This window comes from Drosophila miranda (genome assembly GCF_003369915.1).
Source record: "Drosophila miranda strain MSH22 chromosome Y unlocalized genomic scaffold, D.miranda_PacBio2.1 Contig_Y1_pilon, whole genome shotgun sequence".
NCBI classification, from domain to species: Eukaryota; Metazoa; Arthropoda; class Insecta; order Diptera; family Drosophilidae; genus Drosophila; species Drosophila miranda.
Window position 1 is genome coordinate 35,485,089 of NW_022881603.1, and position 25,091 is coordinate 35,510,179.

Sequence of the window (25,091 nt, forward strand, 5' to 3'; positions counted from 1 at the left end):
TAAGAGTTAATACAGAATAAAAAAAAAAAAAAAAAAAAACACACACACACACAAACAGGTGCATTCACACCCACAGACACAAACACAGTGGCGGAGGCTAAAAATAGAAATGCGCCTCCCGGCGGCACACCCTAAAATGGGGCAGAGACAGCGGCAGCCCCAACGAAAGACAAGGACAAGACAAGATTACAAATGTATAAGCAGCAATTCCCAGAAGTTGCTTTCTTTCACTCCCCCTCTCTCCAACCCTCCCTTTACTCCTTCTCTCTTTCTCTCTACTTTAGACGCTCTTTTGGCCCTCTCAGGCATACAAAGACACGCACACACACACACACACACACACACACACACACTTACACTGTGGGATCAGACGCCGCGTATCAAACTGTTGATGGTTTCTTGCTTCGTTAATTGTTGCTATATTTGGCCATTTGCTGTTGCCTCTTCCTGTGGTGCCACCTTACCTCGGCCTCTGCCTCTGCCTCGTCCCCCACATCGCTCCCTCTGCTCGGCTGCTTGGTTGCTTGGTTGCTCTTATTGCCATTGTTAGTTTGATACCCTTGAAGGGGCCTACGAGAACGATTGATCCGAAAGCAAATCTTTATGGGAAAAATGTTTTAGTTTCTGGAGATTAGTAATTATTTGTGTAACTATTTTATTCTGGCATTCATACTCCATTCGAAGGATATTCAAATCTTCGCCACCTGAATGCCTGAAGCCTTTCTTTTGTCGTACGAGCCCCAGACGTGCCCAACCACACTGCAGCCTCCCAACTCTCCCCCGAAGCGTGTGGTAGAAGCTAATTAATATTGACACCCAGAGAAACACGCTGTCGGTGCGATTTGGCCAATCTAAGTGGCATCCGACTGTTGAAGGCCTTGCTTTTGGTTCAGGGATGGAGGCCTTGCTCTCCTATGCCTATGCCTTGCTATATTCATGCAAGAAGAGTTCACTATTCCCGTAGTTCAACACCGCGTATACTTGATGATAAGTCATGCTCCTCCGACATGGCGTTTTCTTGGTATTTATTCAGAGTGAATAAGCCCGATTTTGATTAAATCTGCTGCCATCATCAGGCATTTGCTTTCCTCATAAGATACTGAGCCTCAAAACTGCTGACTGGCCTCGAAAATGAACAGGAAAAACACAAAACCGGGGCATAAATGAGCCATAAACTATGCGGAATTGGGAGTGGAGGGAGCCTGCGCAGGGCCCCAATGCCGCAGTGCCGCTGAGTTATGGGAGATTTTCAATGTTCCCCAACAATATGCAAACTTCTGGGGTCACTGGCGGAGATAGAGGAGGGGGGAGATGGGAGTGGCCGAGCCATTTGCATATAAAGTGCACGAGTGGTAGTGGGGGAAGTGGGGGAAGTGTGTGACCAAGTGATTATGTGGTGGCTGCTCACCAAAGCGGTGAAAACATTAGCGGGTAATGAGAGTGGAGGGTAGTATTTAGGGAACTATTTCTGAGGCCTCGAGACATTCGGATAATTGGATACCCATTTGGTCTCAGTCTCAATGCCGTTCGGATACCCAACACCCTTGCCATGGGGCAATGCTGGCCAGGACTCTGACTCTCCGGCGTCACTTCAGGCGACAACATTTTTGGGTCTGATTTTGTGGCGAAACTGAAAGGTTTTCCATGTCCTAGTCTCCAGGGCCCATCGCGGCCATGTGTGTGCGTGTGATTTATCCACATTGGATATGAAGTGGCAGGAAAACATGGAGGAGTACTGGCAATTAGCTTGCAGGCAGCAGTCGAAAAACATTTTGGCAGAGTGAACGAGCGACATGGAATAGGCAGGCTCCTTATTAAATGTAAATGTAAAATGCGACGCACAAGTAGAATGAAGTATGTCCGGAGGGGCACCTCTCGTCCTGCCCGTCCTGCCCGACCTCTCAGTTCTCGACGATTGTATTTTTTACGCCCTGCTAAGCAAAAGACAAAACAAGGAACAGCAGCAAAGTGCGAAAAAATAATACACTCAAGTCGAACCTGAGGCGACTTCAGTTCCTTCAGAGTGGGTGTGGAACAAGAACAACAGCAGCAAAAATAAAGAATATGTTATGTGATGGACCTATTTCAGGATGAGGTAAGCTCAGTCCCGTCCAGGGGTCAATCCACAAGAAATTTGTAGAAATGTGATGGAACCTTAAGGGTGGCGTCAGGGGGCGGCCTATTGTAGAGAGGTGGATCGGGGCTAGGATGGGCGTCGCTCGTCGTGTATACGAAACGGCTGCGTAGACTCGGGGTGGGGTGGCGTCGGTGCCTCGACTAATTGGGGTGAACTTACGCAATAGGGGGTTTTTCACTTTGATAATTCGACACTTTATTGTAATTCTTAGCGGTTTAAATGAACTTATTTTAATTTGTCGCCGATGTCTTCTTGTGAGTTCCGGGTACCGCGTCTGTACTCCGGACCGGGTCTCTGCGTAAGTTGCCCTTTGGTTCTCGTCGCCGTCTTTTTATAGGCCCGTATTGCTGGGTCTGCGGGTTTGACAAATGCACTTCCGCGTCGGGGTGCACTTTGCCGTTCTTGGTGATCGTCGCAGAAAGGGGGCGTTGGTTGCGGGGTGTGGTGCGATGCTCTCATTATAAGTCGGGGGACGGATTGTATCGAAACCTTTTAGGTTCGTTACACCCTCCCCTTTCTTCCCCGGCGAGAGTTACGAGGACTCGCGGGTCGGGCTCTTGTGGTTTCTTCTGTGGTCTGCGTTGGGGTTTCCTCGTTCTCTTCGCTTCGTCAGCGGATTTCTGGGGCGCGCGGTCGTGAGCGTTACGTTACTTCTCTCGCTGGCGTCAGCGCTGTTCGATTAATTGGTGGTCGCGCGGTTCGCTGCGCTTGCATTCCCGGCGGTATTATGCCATCGGGCTCGTTTTTTTGCCGGTGTTGTCTTTTGGCCGGGTGTCCCGGGTTTTGCTGAATCAGCGGTGCCGTGGTTGGGGCGTCGGGTTGAGGTCTCGTTGCTTTCTTCGTCGATGTCAGCATTCTCGAGTAGGTCAGTGGGTTCTTCGGACTCGTGATTGTGGAACTCTCTCAGGTCGTTGATATTTGCGGTTTTGTGTTTTCGGCTTTCGCAGTGTTGTAATTTGGCGATGTTTGGCGATGGAAAACTCTTGACCCGGTAGGGGCCGTCGAACTTCGGGGCTAGCTTTGCCGCAAAGCCCTCGGCGGCGTTTGAGAGGTGGTGTTGGCGTAGTAGTACCAACGATCCGACGGCGGGGCGCCATAGTCGCCGGCGGAGGTTGTAATGTCTCCCTTGCTCTTGACTGGCTCTCTGGATGTTGTTCCGGACGATGACGAATACTTCTTTCAGCCTCGTCGCTTTGCTGGTGGCCGTCTCTGGCGTACTTCCTGTCCCGGGCGTGACTTCGTCGTAGAGGGCGCCGGGGAGTCGTGGCTCTCTTCCTTGCAGGAGGAAGGCGGGGCTGAATCCGGTCGTCTCGGAGACGCTGGAGTTGATCGCCAATGTCATCTCGGGTAGGAGCTCGTCCCATGTATTCTGGTGGTCGTCGACGAACTGGGCGATCATCGTTTTCACGGTCCGATTGGCTCTCTCCGTCGGGTTTTCTTGGTGGCAATACGGGGCTGTGTGTTGCAGCTCCACGCCTGCGCTTCGCATGAATGTTCTGAACGATCGCCTGGTGAAGTGGGTTCCGTTGTCGCAGACGAATAGTTTCGGCACGCCGAAGCTGCTCAGTATTCGTTCTCTGAAGGCTCGTTCGAGGTTCGCTGTTGTCGCTTTTTTGAGGCGTACCAGTTCGACCCACTTGGAGAAAGTGTCGAAGAATACCAGTAAGATGGTGTTCCCATGCTTGGACCGTGGTAATGGTCCGACGAAGTCGGCACACAGGGTGGCGAAGGGTTCTTCGGCTTTACGTGTGAGCATCCTGCCCACGGCCTTGCGCTGCGTGGCTTTGAACTTCTGACAGCTTACGCAGCCCTGCACGTACCGTCGCACGTCTCTGTGTAGTCCTGGCCAGTAGTATCGTTGTGTTGCCCTCAGGATGGTTTTCCGGATGCCAACGTGTCCTGCCGTTCATGGCATTCGCGGAGTACTCTCGTCCGGCCGTTTTTGGGCACGCATAGTTTCCACGGTATGTGGTCGTCGTCGTCGGCTCCGTGTCCTAGATAGCGGTATGCGACTACGGTCTGGTTGCCGGCCCGATAGTGCACGTCGTATTGGTATTGCTGTAGTTCGAGCGCCCATCTTGCTACTACCGTAAGGGCTCTCGAGGGTATTCAGCCACTTTAGTGCGAGATGATCGGTTATGACGTCGAATCGGTAGCCTTCGAGATAGCATCGCAGTTTTCGGATCGCCCAGATGACGGCGAGGCATTCCTTGTCGGTGGCCGAGTAGTTTTCTTCTGCCTTGTTGAGGCGTCGACTGACGTATGCAATGACCCGCTCTTTCCCTTCGATCTCTTGGGTGAGGACCGCGCCTACTCCAAGGTTGCTTGCGTCCGTCTGCAGGGAAAATTTTACGTTAAAGTCTGGGCAGGCGAGTACCGGTGCGGTGGTGAGCAGTGTTTTCAGCTCGTTGAAGGCGTCTTGTTGCTCTTGGCCCCATGTCCATGCTTTCCCTTTCTTCAGCAGTAGTGAAATTGGTTTGACTACGGTGGCAAAGTTTGGGACAAATCTGCGGTACCACCCGGCCATGCCTTCAGGTTGGTTGGCGGCCTCAGATCCTTTACGGCTGCGATTTTGTCGGGGACCGTGTGGTTACCTTCTTCGCTGATCATGTGGCCCAGGTATTTTATCCGGCGTTGGAAGAAGGCGCACTTGTCCGAGTTGACCCCTAGGTTTGCCTTCCGCAATCCTGCGAAAACTTCTTTTACGTTGTTCAGGTGTTCCTGGAAGCTTTTCCCGACGATGACGATGTCGTCGAGATATGCGAACGCGAATAGTTCCATGTCTGCGCCGATAACGGCGTCGAGGGTCCGTTGAAACGTGGCTCCCGCGGAGTGTAAACCGAAAGGCATTACTTTCCATTGGTATAACCCTCGGCCGGGTATCGTGAATGCCGTGGCTTCCCGGCTGTCGCGGGCCATTGGTATCTGCCAATACCCGTTTTTATACCCGATACTCAAAATGAGTATTGGGGTATATTAGATTTGTGGTAAAAGTGGATGTGTGTAACGTCCAGAAGAAATCGTTTCCGACCCCATAAAGTATATATATTCTTGATCAGCATCAATAGCCGAGTCGATTGAGCCATGTCTGTCTGTCCGTCTGTCCGTCTGTCCGTCCGTCCGTCTGTCCGTCTGTCCGTCCCCTTCAGCGCCTAGTGCTCAAAGACTATAAGAGCTAGAGCAACGTTGTTTTGGATCCAGAATTCTGTGATATGTCACTGCTACAAAAATATTTCAAAACTTCGCCCCGCCCACTTCCGCCCCCACAAAGGACGAAAATCTGTGGCATCCAAAATTTTAACGATACGAGAAAACCAAAAAAGCAGAATCGTAGAGAATCAGCATATCTTTTAGACTACAGAATCTGAATGGGATCGTATTATTATTAGAGCCAGCATCATGAAAACAATTTCATTTTTTCTCGCCCTGTCTCTCTCTAACACACACGTAGCATAGCCGGCTTGGCTTAGAGTAAAACATTAGCGCCTAGATCTCAGAGACTATAAAAGGTAGAGCAACCAAATTTGGTATCCATACTCCTAATATATCGGACCGAGACGAGTTTGTTTCAAAATTTCGCCACACCCCCTTTCGCCCCCGCAATCGACGAAAATCTGGGAATATTCACAAATCTCAGAGACAATTAACGCTAGAGTAACCAAATTTGGTATCCGCACTCCTGTTAGATCTCACTATAAAACGTATATCTCAAAATTTCGCCTCACCCCCTTCCGCCCACACAAAGGACGAAAATCTGTTGCATCCACAATATTGCACATTCGAGAAAACTAAAAACGCAGAATCATAGATAATGACCATATCTATCAGATTGCTGAATCTGGATCAGATCAGATTATTTTTATAGCCAATAGGAACAAATCAATTTGCAGTGGCTACGCAGCGCCCGACGTCACGCTCAGACTGATTTTCTGTCTCTCTCGCACGCACTCTTTGTCGTGTCGTTTAATATTAGCGGCGTCTGCCGGAGGAGAGCCATACTGACTTAGTATCGGGTATAAATGTAGAGTTGCGGTGTCCGCAGCAACTCACAACGTTCCCTCTCGTTCAGGTCTAGGGTCGTGATGAAGTGGGCATTTCGGAGTCGCTCTAGTATGTAGTTGATCCTGGGTAGCGGGTACGCGTCCGGGGTGGAACGCTCGTTTAGCTGCCGATAATCTACACACATGCGCCATCTCCCGTCCTTTTTGCGGACGATTGGCGCGCTGTGGGGGCTCCGGGATGGTTCGATTAGGTCCTCAGCTATCAGTTGGTCGACCTGTTCATCGATGATCCGCCGCATGGCTGGATTTTTCGGGTAGTACCGTTGTTTTATGGGTCGGTTGTCTCTCATGACCGGTCGTTTGACCGACGGCTAGTTCGGGCGGTGAGGTTCACCGACATGGCTCCAGGTGTGGTGCTGGGCCGCATGCCGGCGCCGTACGAGGTGTTGCCCGGGAGGCGTTCCATGATGTCGGGGACGATCGATGGTGCGTCGGCTCCAGGTGCGTCGGGGTTCCGATGGGTGCCTCGTGTGGCAGTGATCGGCTTTCCCGGTTCCTGCCTGAGAGGACGCGGGAGTAGCGGGTCGGTCAGTGTCGTTTTCGCGTCGAGGGCGGTGTCGACGCGTTCGTGGGCCAGGGTGGCGGTCGGTACCTCGAGCGCCTGGCTGCTGCGTGGCGGCTGTCGTTGCTGGGGCCGGGTTGTCTTCTGGAGGGGCGTCCTGGGTTCTTTTCCGTTCGTTGGTGGAACCGCGTCGGTGCCCTCGGGAGACCGGCTCGCTTTCTTCGTGGCTTTGCTTAGTTTTGGTTTTCTTGGAGTGGGCCTGGGGCTGGTGTGCCTCGTCGTGGCCATGGGTTCTGTGTTCCTTGTTGCTTGTGCTCTTGTCTCGTGTCGTGGCGGCGAATTCGTTGGCGGCGGAGGTCTCGAGTTCGTGGGTCCGGGGGCGTGTACTTGACTAGCGGTGATCGTCGGCGTGTTTGGGGTGGGGCGTCGGGAGCCTTGGAGATGGAGGTGTGTGGCGCCACATTGTATTGTGGTTTCAATGGCGCACAGGAAATCCATCCATATGATGGCTTGCTCTACCATATTGGGTAGTACCAAGAGTGGCATCTGTATCTCTTGTTCGTCTAGTTTGACGCGCGCTGGCAAGATCTGAGTTATCTCGCGAGCCGAGCCGTCTGCTAGGCGTATCGGGACGCATGCGGCTCGCAGGTCGTTGTCGCAGCCGAGTTTGCGGGCAAGGTCGGCGTTGATGAAGCTTCGGGACGCCCCGGTGTCGACCGTGGCTTCCGCGCGCCGTCCTCCGATGGTCACTCTCGCCATTATCCGGCCGTCGTGTACTTGTAGCGGGTTTCTTAGTTGGTTGTCTAAGGAAGCGTCGTGCCCGGCTGTTCCCGTGTCAGCTGGGGACGCGAGTCGTTTCCCGACTTGTCCCGGCGGCAACAGCCCACGGTGCGCGTTCCGCGCCTGCCACATTCCCAACAGAAGAGGATCGATGGGTTGATGCAGTCGCGAGAAACATGTCCAGCTTCTCCGCAGCGTCGACAGGCTGCGCGTGGGTTGGCGATGGGGGTGGTGATCATTCTATGTGCCGTTTCCTGTGCTGGAGCGCCGGCCTGGTGCGGCTTCCTTGCGGGTTCCGAGGTGTTCCAGTGAGGTTTTCGGAATTGGGCCCGATTCGTCCCGCTTTCGTTTTGTTGTGCCGTTGGCCGCGTGTACCTGGGTGGTTGTCGAGGGGGGATGAGGGTCGCTGGTACGTTTCGTTCCTGGATACTCTCGAACTCTGTGGCCAACATTGTTAATTGCGTCAGACCTCTCAGTTCGTTCCTTCGCACGTACAGCTGGTACGCCGGGAGGGTGTTGTCATAGATCCGGCTAAGTTCCTTGGCTTCGTCGTACTCGGCGTGGTGCATGAGCAACCGGAGCTCGACGACGAAGTCCTTGAACGGTTCGCCCACCGCTTGTTTGCGGTCCCTGATCTGGTCTTCCAATTGCTCGAAGTACCGGGGAGGCAGGAAAAAGGCTAGGAATTCCTGGCGGAAATCGGCCCAAGAGGCGCTCTGGAGTCGGCTGGTGCGGAACCAACGGTTGGCTCGGTCGGTGAGGAGCTCTGCCATGGCTCGTGGCACGTAGTTCATGTCTACCCCGTACGAGAGGGCACGCTCTTCCAGTAGTTCGACGAACGACAGTGGGTCGTCCTGCCCGTCAAACTGGATTCCCCACTTTCGGATCCGTTCCGCCATCTGTGCGGCGTGACTGTAGTAATGACCGTCTGTGGGGCCATTTCCCCCTGCTGTCGGCAAGATCCTTCTCATGGGCGAAGGCCTTGGCTCCGGGGGCGGGGGCTTCGGAAGATCTTCGACGGTTATCGATGTCGGTGAGGTGCTGGCTTTGCCCTCCATGACTCCTGGAACTTGTAGGTCCGTTTGGGGTCCGTCTTTCGCTTCTCTGTTAGTGCTGAGATGTCGGGCTGGGGCGATCTGGCTCGTCCTGGCGATCTGGCGTACTGCCGCTCGAGCTCTGCCAACCTGACCCAGGCATCGTGTTCGAGGGGCCCGGCGACTAGTTTGGCGAAATTTCCGCAAATCTTTCATTTTACCCTCGCGGCTGAATCCGAATTCCTCCGCGAAGGACTCCAGCTCCTCTCGGCGGCGTTTGTGTATCCAGCCGGTACTCACCCCTGGGTTGGCGACGAATTCTCCAGGGTAATACCCATTGGGCTGTTCCTCTGTATGGGATTCCATCGCTTCGATTGTTACTCGAGTGGCTGTTTCGCTGGGCTTGCGCTTTTCCTTCACTAGGGCACTGTGTCGAGCTTCGCGGCTGACGCTTCGAATTTCTTCTCGGGGTGACGGCACTGTTCCCGTTTCTCTGTCGCTGTGTCGCGCTTTCGTCTGCTCGTTGCGCAACTCTTGCCGTTGGTATTGTGCGAGGTCGGGGTTTTCTTCGGACCGTTTTCTTGTGTTCTTCTCTAGTGGCCGTGGGGTTTTATTCCACAAACCCTCGCTGACGTTCCCTTGGGTCCCTGCTCGGGCGCCACTTGTGATGGACCTATTTCAGGATGAGGTAAGCTCAGTCCCGTCCAGGGGTCAATCCACAAGAAATTTGTAGAAATGTGATGGAACCTTAAGGGCGGCGTCAGGGGGCGGCCTGTCGTAGAGAGGTGGATCGGGGCTAGGATGGGCGTCGCTCGTCGTGTATACGAAACGGCTGCGTAGACTCGGGGTGGGGTGGCGTCGGTGCCTCGACTAATTGGGGTGAACTTACGCAATAGGGGGTTTTTTACTTTGATAATTCGACACTTTATTGTAATTCTTAGCGGTTTAAATGAACTTATTTTAATTGGTCGCCGATGTCTTCTTGTGAGTTCCGGGTACCGCGTCTGTACTCCGGACCGGGTCTCTGCGTAAGTTGCTCTTTGGTTCTCGTCGCCGTCTTTTTATAGGCCCGTATTGCTGGGTCTGCAGGTTTGACAAATGCACTTCCGCGTCGGGGTGCACTTTGCCGTTCTTGGTGATCGTCGCAGATTTTCACGGCGTCGACTTTCCTCCGTCGATGAACCCGGAAGACCGCACTCGGCCGATGGCTTGGCCTGGAGTGGGGGAAGTTCGCGTGACCTGATGTCTTTGGTCATCGTTATGGAGTTGGCGCGTGTTGATCGGTGGTTGCTTGCGAAAGGGGGCGTTGGTTGCGGTGTGTGGTGCGATGCTATCATTATAAGTCGGGGGACGGATTGTATCGAAACCTTTTTGGTTCGTTACAGTTAAATTAATTTAAACAAAAAACGAAACACATGAAAGCAAACAGCATACATCCATCATACATCCCAAAAGGAAGAGCAGTCCTAAAATAATAGAAAGCTAAAACGGAACACTTTGTATCGCATATTGCTTTAACATTTCGGCATGAAATTTAATCAAAACCTCATTACAGGAGGCCTGAGAGAGATAAATGTATACAGAGAGAGAGAGAGAGAGAGAGAGAGAGAGAGAGAGAGAGAGAGAGAGAGAGAGAGAGAGAGAGAGAGAGAGAGAGAGGACAAGTGGGTTGAAAATAATGAGGGGAGTGTGGATCAGAAGCACCTCAATTTGTTGTTTCTACTGTCCTGTCAGGTTTTTTCCATTCAAGAAGCTTGACAAAAATTGAATTAATTTTTGATGAGGGGCCAAACGCATACAAAAGATACAAAGAAGCGGGAAGAGAGAGCGAGAGAGAGTAGGAGACATTTGTGTAAAAGGCACTTTTTCCACATTTATTTTTTCTTCTCCTTCTTTGGGCATTTGGGTCCGAAAAGTGAAATTTTCAGCCCCGACAAATTGCCAGGTTCCTGTCTAGGCTGATGAGATGTGTCCCTGAAATGGTGATGAAGTGTGGCGTGCGAAGGGGAGGCGGAAAATGGCAGGGCCCATCAATTTTGGTAGTTTTCATATATGAATTTGCCCAGCCTTTTCTTTGCCTCTTTGCCTTTGTTTTATGCGTTGCTCTTTGCTATTTACGGCTGAAATATGCACGATACCAGGGATATCCATCTCTCTCTCACCCTCTCTCTGCGCCTGTGTGTGTGTGGGTGTAAAGACGCGAGTTTAATGTCCCAAGGAGTCCCCTGCCCCTGCCTCTCCCTGTCCCTCTTTCACACACTAGATATCTCTCTTTGAGGCGCTACCGCTGTCCCTATCTCTGTCTTGCTCCTTGGATGCTGATGCTCCTGTTTATGTGCGCCACATAAAACTATCAATTTATTGCTGCAAAATCGTTGCGCGCTGTTTCCTTTGGCTACTGCTTCCTGCAAAGCGACGCCGCCCTCACACACACACACACACACACACACACACATAGAGAAACACAGAGGTTCTATAAACCGTGAATTTTTCGAGTGCGGACGCGCCAAACAGCTGCTCTGCAAGACACAGATAAATCGCGAAAGATACCTGGAAAAAAATACCCGAAATTAGCTCAAGCTCTTGCTGACACCGCGTGCTCACCTGGGAGGATCGAGTCTCACCCCGACTGGCTTCTGATCCGGGCTGCGCGTTGCACTTCCACAGTCACCCAAAGGGGGCAGGGGCGCTGGGGCCCACCGTGAGTGCTTTGGTCGGCGCTTTTTCACTCAACACTTGGAGATTCCCACCTTTTTTCATCCTTTCTTTCCTTTGGGCCGGTTCTCCCATTCTCCACTCCAGGCCTCGACTGGGGTACCAGGGCTGGATAGTGCAGGCCACTAACCAGCTGATCGACTGCAGTGTGGTGAAGGGGCACTAAGTGCCAAAGCATCCAGCCCTCGACAGAGACCGCTGCGGAAGATAACTACGCTCACAGCAGCTAGCTTCTGTCAGCGACCGTACCTGACGGAAGGTACTGCCTAAATCCTAGGCGGGATCACTTGCAAACCGCACACACACCTACGCATAAGTTCCATCCCAAATTCACACGTGGAATCCCGTGGCCGGGGCACAGATCCTGGAGGCCCTGAGAGATGTTCTCCCGAATCCTGCTTCGCCGGTGGCACACTTGGCCGACGAAGCAAAATGCGCTACAAGCCAAGGAGCAATGGCTTTCCAAAAAGCCTCAAAGGTGGCCCGAACACCGCCACAAGCAGCTTTAGCACGGCCAATGAAGCAGAGCTCGTTGCACAGCTTTGCCAGTAGTGCCACACAGGACGGCGGCAAGGGCACTGATACTCCGAAGAGGCCGAGGGACCCCCTACACCATCGAGTAGCGGGAGAAAACCCCCCCCCCCCCCCAAGCGAAGCAGGAACCGCTTACAGGACATAGACGAGATTAGCGCAATTCTACTCTACCAGATGAACGAGAAGGGCCAGAGGTCGATCAACATGGCCATCAAGAAGATGGTAGCACGCATGAAGGAGTTGCAAGTGGAAGTCAAATCCCACCTGCAGGCGCCAGAGGATAAAAGGGCAGCGCCAGCAAGCTGACGCCACTCGACAAGAGGAAACCAAGATGCAGTGCGGCAAGGCGGAAGACACCAACCCTACCCAGAAGTGGAGTGAGGTGAGAGGCAGGCGTGCGAAACGCAAGCAGACAGGCCGACCAGACGCAGTGCTGGTCAAATGCACCGAGGAGGCATCATACGCCGACATCCTCAAACTGGTGAAGGCAGCACCAACGCTCCAGAACCTCAAAAACAAGGTTCAGGGCATCAGGAAGACAGCCTCGGGCGAGCTGCTTCTAAGGATGTAACAATCCTCAGACCCCGCCACCCAGGAGCTACAGATGGCCATCCAGGCAGCGCTTGGGGACAAGGCAGCCGTGAAGGCCATGCAGGAGACAGTAGCGGTTGAGGTACTCAACATAGACGAGCTCACGACAGGCGACGAGGTATGTGAGGCCATAGCTGCAGCGATCGACGGCGACTTACCACAAGGAGCAGTGCCGTACATGCGGAAAGCACATGGCGCAACACAGGTAGATACGCTAAACCTTCAGCCCGCACTCGCAAAGAAGCTCCTGGAGCTCGGAAAAGTTCGGATCGGCTGGGTTGTCTGCCGCGTGCGGCAACGGATTGCGCCAACCCGCTGCTTCAAGTGCATGGCCTATGGACACACTGCAGCCAGGTGCAGATCCAAGCGGCCTGTGTCAAGCAATTCATGTTACAAATGTGGTGGGGAGGGGCACAAGCACAACCAGTGCAACAACCCGCGAATCAGCAGACTATGCGCTGGCAAGCCAGGAGACGTCAGGAGATCCTCAGCAGCCCACTCGGCCCTCAGCCGCAGCTGCCCTGAGTATAAGAAGGCACTAGCCAAACTGGTTGATGGTTAAGCTCCTGCAGCTCAACCTAAACCACTGCCGAGCTGCTCAGGATCTGTTGGCGCAAACAGTCCTGGAGCAGAAGATCGACATAGCGCTACTCAGCGAGCCTTACGGCAAAAAACACGAAGGAGTCTGGCAGCAAAGCTCAGACGGAGGAGCAGCAATCTGGAGCTGTGGCCCACAACCAGGCCAGCTTACCCACAGAGCATCCAGAGTGGGATATGTGAGAGCTAAGCACAGCGGGACTTTTGTCTACAGCTGCAACATAGCACCAAGGTTCACGCAGCAGGAGTATGAGGCGATCATCAGCAACATCGCTAACGACGCACGAGGCAAATCGCCGGTCCTGATAGCGGGCGACTTTAACGCCTGGGCCACGACTTGGGGCAGCGCCAAGAACACACCCCGTGGGACATCGCTCCTGGACGAGTTTGCAAGCCTGACCGTCTGTCTCCTCAACACAGGAACCACACCAACGTTCAGCAAAGCAGGGCGGGAGTCTATTATAGACCTCACCTTTGCAAGCCCAGAGCTCGCACGCCACGCGAAGTGGCAAGTGCTGAGTGCTTACACCCATAGCGACCACTTAGCTGTAATGACGGGTACCTCTCGGCAGCAGAAAACCTAAGCGCCGCCGGGGATGCTGAAGCATCCGCGCTTGCCGTTTACAGGACCGTCAAAGCGGCCTGTGATGCAGCCATGAAAAAAAGAAAGATCGGAGGAAGCAGGCACCGGCCGGTACCGTGGTGGAATGAGCACATTGCCAAGGCCAGGAGGGAGTGCTGCGCAGCTCGGCGTGCCTACCAGCGTGCAAGAGGCTCCGCCCAATTTGGCAGAAATGGCGCGGCATTCAAGGCCAAAAGAAAAGAGCTGAAGGAGGCCATCAGAAGCAGCAAACTCAAATGCTTCAAGGAGCTCTGCGATGCGGCCGATGCGGAACCTTTTGGTGGAGCATACAAACTAGTCATGGGGAGATTAAACAGGCAGCCTATGCCCAAGGGTCCGGTACATATGAGAGAGATAGTCGGCACCCTTTTCCCTAGACAACCACCCTTACAAGAGGGAGCTAGGGTAGAAGGAGCTAGCCTGAGGGACACCACCACCATCATCACTGCCAGAGAAGTACTGGAGGCCACGGGTAAGCTGAAGATCGGGAAAGCGGCAGGTCCAGATGGAGTCCCTAATTCAGCACTAAAATGCATAATTAGAGCCCATCCGGAAGCATTCGCCAAAAAAGTACTGCCTAGTATGTACACTAGACGTACGAAACGACTTCAACTCTGCCAGCTGGAAGAGCATCCTAGAGGCCCTGACCAGGAGGGGTATATCCGAACAACTCACACGGACTCTGCGAAGCTATTTTACGGACCGCGTCCTGATCTACGACACGAAAGAAGGAGCAGAACATCACCAAATAACCGGAGGCGTCCCACAGGGCTCGGTCCTAGGGCCGATACTGTGGAACGTGATGTATGACGACATCCTGCGGCTTACATTACCGGAAGGGTGCACCCTGGTGGGCTTCAAGGCCCACCTGGAATACGCCAGCGCAAAAGCGACTGCAGCAACGGCGGCCATAAGCAGGATGATGGCCAATACAGGGGGACCACGGCAGCGCAGCAGGCAGCTCATCGCTGGGGTGGTCACCTCTATAATCTTATATGGATCAGCAGTGTGGGCACCAGCAATGATGGTTCCCACATACAGCAGAGACTGCAGAAGCGCATACCGACGCTGTGCCCTGAGGGTTACATGCTGCTTCCGGACGGTGTCTGAAGACGCCGCACTTGTTGTGGCAGGCATGGTCCCGCTGGATCTACTGGCAGCTGAGCGGCAGAGCGGAGTGGAGGTAGCCAGCGAGCGGAGAGAGCGCACCATAGCCCAGTGGCAACGGCGCTGGGACCAAGCGGCAAAAGGGAGGTGGACCAGACGTCTCCTTCCCCGGCTTAGCCCATGGCTGCGAAGAAGGCACGGCCAAATGGACCATTATTTGGGCCAACTGCTGACGGGGCATGGCTGCTTCAAGCAGTACCTGCATCGCTTTAGGCATGCTGACGACCCGTATTGCAGCTGCTGCGGGCCTGGAGCCGACGAGGATGCAGAGCACGTCTTCTTTGTATGCCCCCGCTTCTCGCAAGAACGAACGAGGCTAGGGAGACGCTTGCAGAAGTGAATGTGGACACCCTCACCGACCAGATGCTAGCCGATGAGCAATCATGGAACGCGGTCGCCGACATGGCAGCAAGCGTTATCAAGGAGCTGAGCAGGCTGGAGCGATGCCGGACAAACTAAGCCAGAACGATGACCCCACAGCCCGCACCGCGAAGTAATGCCTAGCGGCAGTCCCGCGGGAGCGGACAAACCCCCCCCCCCCCCCCCCCCCCTTCCTAGCCATAATTGTTACTATTTTATATATATAAATTGTTTTACCAAAAAAAAAAAAAAAAAAAAAAAAAAAAACACACATAGAGAGAAACACAGATACTCGCACAAGCCATGCATACCATTGCACACTGCATTTTGGTCTCTTTTTCGTGGGTTTTGTTATTATTGTTGGCAGCATTTTAGGCGCCATCATGACGAGACAACAGGCGTTTGCAGCTCTCCTTTTCACTGCTCCTCCTCCTCCGCTGTCACCTCCTCTGCTCAGTGTATGTTGTGGTGGTGTGGGTGGCACAAAAGGTTTTCTCCCTTCTCGAACTTTGCTACAAGTTCGTGTGCGACTTATTTTTCGCCACGAACTTTGCGCTCTGTTCTGCTGCTGCATTACGTATACGATATGTCTGTTGCATGACAAAAATAGCATCGGCTGCCACTTTTTGGCTGAAGCTGAAGCTTAAACCGAAGCCAAAGCCATAGCCAAGCCAAAGCCGAGCGCCACCCATGGGACCGACCACAATTCACAGCTTTAGCAGCTCCTTGGCAACAGAAAAATCCTTTTTATGCTTTTCATTTTTTGACACTTTACGGGCTCATGTTGTTCTTGCTGTTATTTGCCGGTTCCTCTGGCTCTTCTGGCTGTGCTGGCTGTTTTTGTGGCTTGTTCGGTTGTGTCTCCGAGTGTCTTAGTGTCGACACGCGTTGATTTTGTTAGAAGAGTTCAAGTTTTTGGTACAGTTGCCTCTCTTCCGTCCCCCGCCCCTCAAGAGTATGCAATTTGCATACTCGTATGTGTGCATGCACTCGATGCACTCGAATGTCATAAGAAGTTACCGAAATTTCCATTTTCTGTTGGCAGAGACATGTGATTATGCCCGACACTTGACTACCCTATCACCACCGTTGAGGATAGGACCACATACTCGTATGTGTGCCTTGAATTTCCGCTTTAAAAATGGCTAGTTGCACCATTATTCAGCTGCAGCTTGGAGCTTGTCCAGCAAATACAGTCGGACATCAAATTGAGGCAATTGTCGAAACAGAGCCACAACGACGTGTGACGTGTGCCTAGCACTTGATGGACAGTTTCAGTGCTCCCCGTAGGCGGTGGTCCTCCGGGTGTCCTCCGTTCCAATTTCTATCGTGACTTGCCTGATTTGGCATGGCCCTCAGAAACTATGCCATTCACCCCCGAGCCACTGCTGGGACGCTTATTTCAATTTATTGCAACAACGATAAGCGGCACCCGCTCCCGCACAGCCACCCAGCCGCCCACCCCCCCATTCGCCCAGTCGCCAAGTCGAAGGAGAGCGCAGCGAAACTAGCAAACAAGCGCAAAAATCAATTTAAAGTTCAATAGCCTCAGTCGCTTGCTAACTGACTGCCTGAGCCTCACCCTGAGCGGGTGAGCGGGAGAGCGGGTGAGTGGGTGACTGGGTGACTGGGGGATTGGGCGGTTGCTTGGAACAGGCCCTGTGGCTGTGACTGTGGCTGTGGCTGTGGCTCAGACTTGGCTGAGTTGGCTCCAAAAAAGGAAGGGCGCCAACAACAGCAACAGCAGCAGCTAGCGATGCAACCATATTCATTCGAACCTTTCAACGAATGTTGCAACAATTTGCGAGTTATTTGTGTGTGAAATTAAGTTCAAAGTACAAATTGTGGGGCTGACAAGAGACAACACAGTAATGATAGTGGCCCGAGAATAATGGCCGACATTGCCAGCCAAGCCGAATCAGAATCTGGATCTGAATAAGTTGCGGAGTTTGTAGCACCCCAGAGAAGAGACCGCAAATATCATACCCCTCCCACACAGAGCACAGCGGCGGGGCAAGGGCTGGCGCAATGGCAAATCAAACGTGCCCAAGTGCCTATTGATGCAATTATGAGGCGCACAACGAAGTTGATAAATGGCAATCGGCATGAGCGCCACCGGCGGCGACACTGTCAACGCCATTCAACATTCAACACTCAACATTCTCCATTTCCAATCATCATCATCAGCGTAGGCGTCACCGTCTCTGGGATCTCTGGCTGCCTCCGCCCAGGTCCTGTTGTGGGCGAAGGCGAGAACAGGGGTGGTGGCACTTCAAATGCAAATGACTCTTTGGCACGCCACGCAGCTGGAGACAGCCGGCAGACAGTGTTCGACAATGTAGCTAACGAAGCGCACCTGACAGCCCCCAGGAACCCTCAATTGATCTCCTGCTGACAGACGGGCAGCATTGGGCGTGGGTGCAGTCGGTACCGGGGACAGAGTCGGGCCAAGGATTGGTGTGGTGGTGGCAGTGGCACGAAAGCAGAGACAAACAGTTGAGTGTCCAGTTGCTTATGAGCTTTTTATCTCGCCCTAATGCTGTGGCAGGTGATTCAGCAGAAATATGAAACTACAACCGCAAATGTAACAACAGCCATAGACACAGCCACAGACTAAGCCACAGACACAGCCACAGACACAGCCACAGACACATTGGCACAGGAGGACCAGTGTTGAAGGGGCAGCAGGTGCACCTATGGCTTTGGTGGCTAATGAATGGGCGTGTGGGAATATTGCAGGGGTGCCGGGCCGTGCCGCTCCCGGCTCAGAGTCACCAAAAACTTTCGAGCAAGGAAAAATCGGAAATGGGGAAGAGAGGAAAACCTATACGGCCAACTTCGACAAATCTCATACACAAACATGCAGCAGCATGTGTGTGTGTTTTTTTTTTTTTTATATTCATATACTTATTTATTTGATCTATAATATCTACTATACAATTTATATTTAACTTAATTTAACGGACAAGAGTATGCTGGGACTAGGGGCCCCGCGGACTGCGGTACTGCCGCAAAGCATTGCTTCGCAGCGGCGTGGGCACCTACTCCGTCTGCTCCTTCCGCCTTCTCTCCAAGGACCTAAGCGTTCGCATCACGCTAGAGGCGAACTCCGCGGCCGCTTCCCACACCTTCGGGACTGCCAGCATCAGCGGCACCAGAGTCTCGGTGCTGACCCTAGACCCTGCTGCTGTCTCCAATGTCTGACGCTCGAGGTCAAACCTGTGGCAGTCGAAGAGGACGTGGCGAGCGTCCTCTTCTATGCCTGTGCCGCACTCGGGGCACCAGTCCTCTGCCTGGTGGCCGAAGCGCTTGAGGTAGCCGCGGAAGCAGCCATGTCCGCTCAGTGCCTGGGTAAGGTAGAAATCCACCTGGCCGTGCTTCCTTTCAACCCAGCATGCTATGCTTGGGATGAGGGTGTGGGTCCATCGGCCTTTGGGTGAGTGGTCCCATCGAGTCTGCCATCTGTCCATGCTGGTCCTTCTGGCGGCGTCCTTAATTTCTGCTTTGGAGCGTACCTCGGCTGCACTGTCCGTCATGGCATCATGGATCTCCTTCCTCTCCCTTATCAGCTCCCTGAGCGGAACTTGCCCGGCAATGACTAACGCGGCTTCGTCTGAGATGGTCCGGAACGAGCACGCTATCCTAATGGCGCACAGTCTGTACGTTGCCTCCACTCCTCGCATGTATGTCCTCACCTTCGCGGCTTCTGCCCACACCGGTGCGGCGTAGAGCATCTGCGACGTCACTACGCTCGTCAGCAGTTTCCTCGTTGCCTGCTTTGGCCCTCTGATGTTTAGCAGCATCCTGGATAGCGCCTGGCCTTCGTGTGGACGTATTCCAGATGCTCTTTGAAGGACAGACGCGTGTCGATGAGGACTCCAAGGTACTTGATGGACCTCTGCGATTCGATCGCGGTCCCACCAACCTGCACTCTGGCGGTCTCGACCACTTTACGGCTGGATATCAGGACCGCCTCCGTTTTTTGGGCCGCCAGCTCCAGCCCCGCGGCGTGCGTGTGTGTGTGTGTGTGTGTAAACCGGAGGCGCCAACATGTCCTACAAGTGATTTATTTTTATGTATTTGTTGGTGGAGAGGAGAAAAAGTAAGCGGGAGAAGGCCGAGGAGAGAGAGGAGAGGGAGCAGAAAGCGTGGAATGCCACAAAAAAAAAGTTTGTGTTGTTTTTGTTGCTGCTGCCGCTGCTAGTGCTCCCTATTTCTATTTCTCTCTTTCTCTATCTCTCCCTTTCTACGGCTGTCGTTGTCGCTGTCGCTGTCTTTGCCCAAGTCCAGCCACAGAAAGCAGTAAAGTAGCAAACGTGCAACGATTTATAACAGAAAAAAACCTTCTAAGCTGCTGCGACTGCTTTGCCAGGACGTTACACAGACAAACAAATGGGGCCGGGGCAACATCAGAGAGGAAAGCAAATAAAGGTAGCATACTTTAATGCGCCTGGCTGCCAGGCACAGGACCTGGGAATACGAGTAGCAGGTAGTAGTCGTGCAAGTTGCAACATTTAGACGCAAATCATGGCAGACATTAGCGTGTGCAAAAGTTTTTCACTGAGCGATTTATGGGAAAAGTTGTCCGCTTCCTCTGTTCTCTATCCACCATCCAGTGTACTCTGTCCGCTGCCTGGGTGCTCAACAACTATTTGGACTGACTGTGCAACCCGTGTCATGTGTCCTTCTTTCTGTTCTTGTTTATGTTGCAGAGTGTCCCACCGCCATGGATGGCATGGAGCGATTCGCCTGCCCTGTACCCGACCGGCAGGGACGGTACCGCTGCATAGACGATCATGTGCTGTGCGACGGCTTCATCGATTGCCCCGACGGCGAGGATGAGGACCGAAGATCCTGCATGTTCTACAAGACGGTAAGTGTAGAAGCCGGATACGAATCCTCGTCTAGAAGCCCGTATATAATCCAAGGTGATAATGGTTCGATTTGGGATTTCTTTGCAGACGAAGGCTCATTTGGACGTGTTAGCGGATGCATTACTGCGATGGGCGCGAGGGCGTTAGGCTCCATCCCCTGCCTCCACCCTCCCCTTCCCGCTCACGCAAACACTTCTTAGAGACACAGATACACAAACTGGATACAAAATACACCTAGAAATCCGACGTTAATCATAAATGACTTACAACTAGTTTTAAACATTTCCAAATCGATGAAAGCCCCCTTTTTGCTTAAGCCCAAAGACACACACACAACCCCAACCACCCCGCCTGCCCCATGAAGAGAGCAGGTTCACCCATAGAGCCATAGACCTCAAATCACAGCAAAGCGAAAGCGAGCAAAATACGAAAGAATGAACTTGCTGCCTGTAAAAAGCCTGCACGGATTTCCAAGTAAAGTATAAACCATGAGGAAAACTAAGTAAAACAAATGAAACGAAACGAATCGAAACGAATCGAATCGAGACGAGTTGATTCGAGTCGACGATTATGCATAAGGAAAAGGTATGATTATTATAACACTATTATTATTAATTATCAACTAAAAGGAAAAGCAAAAACGAAGCGAAAACGAAAACGAAAAAAAGAACCGTGGAACGAAGGCAGAATCCAAGCGGCAGAATCCTAAGCGCTTAATTAGAATTCAACCAAAAAGATAAAAACTTAAAAAGAAGACTTTTTTCATTATTTTGAATTTGTTTCGCGAGAGCAAAAACGAATAACAAAAACAGAAAGAAAAGAAAAGATAAGAAAAAGCAAAAGCAGAATCAGAATCAGGCCTACCTATTTTTAGTACATATTAAATAAATATATTATAAATATATCTAACTATATAAATATATTTCGTGTAAATTATTTAATTATATGTGTATTAAAGATTAAATGATGTTAAATTAACAGCAAGAAAATAAATCAAAACGATGCGGATAGGCGAAATGAAAATTAAAATTAAATACAAACAAAAATACAAAAACAAATACAAGTAAAAATAAAAAGGAGAGTGCAAAAGCAAAAGCAAAAGAAAAAAGCAGAAGCAGAAGCAAAAGCAAAAGCAGAAGCAGAACAGGAGAGGAGAGATATTATATATACATATACGCAGAAGAACAGGCATAAATAATATATATATAATTATATAGTATATATATATACATATATGTACACTTATTACAAACAAATATACAATTGAAGGAAAAGAAAATATTGAAATAGGTTTTACTGCTGATAACTGAACGCTAAATAATGTACTTATACACAAATACAATAACAGCGAAACTAAAATGCTTAGAGAGGATAACCATACGAGTAACATTTACAAACTAGCGGATGAGGCCAGAACATTAACATAAGCAAAAGACTTGACTTGATTATACCTATGTATTATGATTGACGATTGACGATTGATGACTCCCAATCGAGGGGGCTTCAAACAATATTCTTCGTTATTTTTTTTACAATTATCTAAGTGCTTTATTTGACATAGTGCGACTGCCTACAGTCAAAACTCCACACCTGCATGTAAATACGACCTTCCTCTCTTCCCACATACTCGCAAGCTTATTTGCATGTAAAGTTATGTATCTCATCACCCTTCCACCTCCACCTAAACCTCCACCCCTCCCCCACAACCTTCACGACCTTCACGACCCCTGGAAGAACTCTCATGGAAACGGCAGCTATTGTAGTTAAGTAAATTTATTTACACAATTACCTATAGTATATTCAAATAACAACGGACTTTTAAATATACACATAACAACGAGGAAAACGATAAAAACACACACACACACCACAGAACGAGAGCCAGTCTTTTTAGCCAGCCCAAGATACGATCTCAGATTTCGCAGCCCTGCCACCCTTTGAAGCCCGTCTTTAATTCAATTCCCACATACACAATGGTATTGGGTAATGGGTAATGGTAAAAGCTCTGATCAATTCCTGGAAAACCATCAATTAAGAGATACAATCAAGAAAATTATTAATTTAATAATAAATACCCGTACAAGTTCCAGCCATCAAAGAACCCAAATTTATACCAGCCCGCAATAATAATGAGGGCCCAGAGCACCGCCAAGCCGCTCTTACACGATACAATAATTAGTTTGGATCGGGGAAAGCCAGCGAAAATGTCCCCGCCCATGACGGTGGGGCAAGTGCGAAGTGGACACACGTTTCCCCCGCACTCCACTTGACATTTGTTGGCATTGTGTGCAGAGCACAACAGAACGGATGCCTGTGCTGCAAAACCAAACATTAATCCTGTTATTAATGCCTCGGGCTGTCATTGTTCGCTTTTTTTCGCCCTCGTTTCCAATTATACTACTAGGTGCATATATGTTAGGCGACACTTTGGCTCTATGGCTGAAGGGAAACTGATTGAGAATTATACAAAAACAGAATAACATATGAAATTGCGAGCAATCAAATTTCATATCTTATACAAAGTACGTATAGCAAATGGCAGATAAAAGGACGATAATACCAATTGAGAATACGTTAAATAAGAAGTTTATCATTTGTTTCCGCTTCCTGAACTCCCGAACTACTGAACCACAAATACAACAACAAACACAACAACAACAACGATCTTCGTTGCCAAGACCCAAGAGTATTATGGGCCACTCCTTAAAATATTCTTTCGTCTGTTTGATTCGGTAATTGATTTAAATAAATAACTGCAAAATAACCCACCTCTAAAAGTTAAAAAATATAACAAATAACAAATAAAATACACGTTAATGGATAACTTAAACAATATCTTTAACAAAATGTGTATACATCTAAGTAAAAAGTAAAGAGTAAAAGTAAAAAATTAACCTAATCAACGATGATGATAGATAGAGATGATGGTGATAATGCATATAATTAAATGTAATCCTTGGAATTATGCACAAAACAGAAAACCGCACTAAACTACAACTACAACTACAACTACAGCAATTACAGCAGCAACAAACGAACAAATCAAACAACAATTTTAATCACTTTTTTGAACGGAGAAGAATCTGAGGTGAACGTAATGAAACAACACACACAGACATATACATATATTTTTGGCCTATTTTTCTATAACCAGAACGAAATTTTTAAATGAAAAAACCAAAAACAAAACACAACTTTTATAAAGACAAAAACAAAACGGAAGAGAAAAACAAATGGAAAAGTGCGATTGTAAATAACAAATGAAATGAAAAGAAAAGAAGAGGATTCAGAATTTAGTTTAAATTCAGTTCAAATATTTTCCAAAAACTAAATCCAACGAAGATCGTTTAAAGGCATTGAAACCCCTTTAAATTTTCCAATTTTACCAGTATTTACTTTAGTTTCATTTGGTTGAATTAAATTTGATTTCGCTTCTTGGAGGCTGTCCCAGCAACCAGTATGGTGTATAAAAGGAGAATTTGTATATAGAAATCTGTATTGCGAGTATTAACTGAATTAGAGATTAGAGACCCTATGTCAAATGTTTCTTAAGTTTTAACATTTCCCAGTTTTATGGCATTCATTTTTCTACGTACTATTTTTATTGCCACAAATTTGAAAGAAGAACAAAAGCAAAAGTTGATGGAGAAAATACACGAAAATATGTAGCTAAAGCCCCCAAAAAACAAAACAAACGAGGGGAACGTTGTGAGTTGCTGCGGACACCGCAACTCTACAGTTATACCCGATACTAAGTCAGTATGGCTCTCTCCGGCCGACGCCGCTAATATTAAACGACACGACAAAGAGTGCGTGCGAGAGAGACAGAAAATCAGTCTGAGCGTGACGTCGGGCGCTGCGTAGCCAGTGCAAATTGATTAGTTCCTTTTGGCTATACAAATTATCTGATCTGATCCAGATTCAGCAATCTGATAGATATGGTCAATATCTATGATTCTGCGTTTTTAGTTTTCTCGAATCTGCAATATTGTGGATGCAACAGATTTTCGTCCTTTGTGTAGGCGGAAGGGGGTGGGGCGAAATTTTGAGATATACGTTTTATAGTGAGATCTAACAGGAGTGCGGATACTTAATTTAGTTACTCTAGCCTTAATAGTCTCTGAGATTTAGGGATGCCCCAGATTTTCGTCCCTTGCGGGGGCGGAAGGGGGTGTGGCGAAATTTGGACACAAATCGGTCAAAGTCCGATATCACAGGAGTGTGGATACCAAATTTGGTTGCTCTAGCTCTTATGGGTTCTGAGATCCTTGAACTCATATTTTGCAATTGGCAAAACCGACTATGAAACCTGTGTGTTAGAGAGAGACAGAGCGAGAAAGATTGAAATTGTTTTGGACACAAATCGGTCAAAGTCCGATATCACAGGAGTGTGGATACCAAATTTGGTTGCTCTAGCTCTTATGGGTTCTGAGATCCTTGAACTCATATTTTGCAATTGGCAAAACCGACTATGAAACCTGTGTGTTAGAGAGAGACAGAGCGAGAAAGAATGAAATTGTTTTCTTGATTCTGGCTATAATAATTATACGATCAGGTTCAGATTTTGCACTATAGAAGATAGTCATCTTCTACGATTCTGCGTTTTTAGTTTTCTCGTATCGTCGAAATTGTGGATGCCACAGATTTTCGCCCTTTGTGGGGGCGGAAGTGGGCGGGGAAAAGTTTTGAAATATTCTTGTAGCAGTGACATATCACAGAAGTCGGGATCCAAAACATCGTTGCTCTAGCTCTTATAGTCTTTGAGCACTAGGCGCTGAAGGGGACGGACAGACGGACAGACGGACGGACGGACGGACGGACAGACAGACAGGGCTCAATCGACTCGGCTATTGATGCTGATCAAGAATATATATACTTTATCGGAAACGATTCCTTCTGGACGTTACACACATCCACTTTTACCACAAATCTAATATACCGAAATACTCATTTTGAGTATCGGGTATAAAAACTATTGTTGAATGTTAAAAGGAAGACATACACACATACACATATGCATTGATACACACACACATGCAAGTATACACATACATATACATATATATATAAACGTATAGAGCACACAGTCAGCAACACGAAGAACTTGTATTTATTTG

General features: G+C 50.0%; 1 protein-coding gene across 1 annotated transcript in view; it reads left to right on the forward strand.

The window, feature by feature from the left end:
- LOC117190417 overlaps positions 1-21,003 on the forward strand; it is a 56,749-nt gene extending 35,746 nt beyond the window's left edge. Inside the window, exons 2-3 of the mRNA XM_033395494.1 lie at positions 19,813-19,973; positions 20,062-21,003. Of these exons, the coding sequence (XP_033251385.1) occupies positions 19,813-19,973; positions 20,062-20,121 (221 nt within the window). The 3' untranslated portion in view covers positions 20,122-21,003. The remainder of the gene's footprint in view (positions 1-19,812; positions 19,974-20,061) is intronic.
- The last annotated feature ends 4,088 nt before the right edge of the window (positions 21,004-25,091 follow it).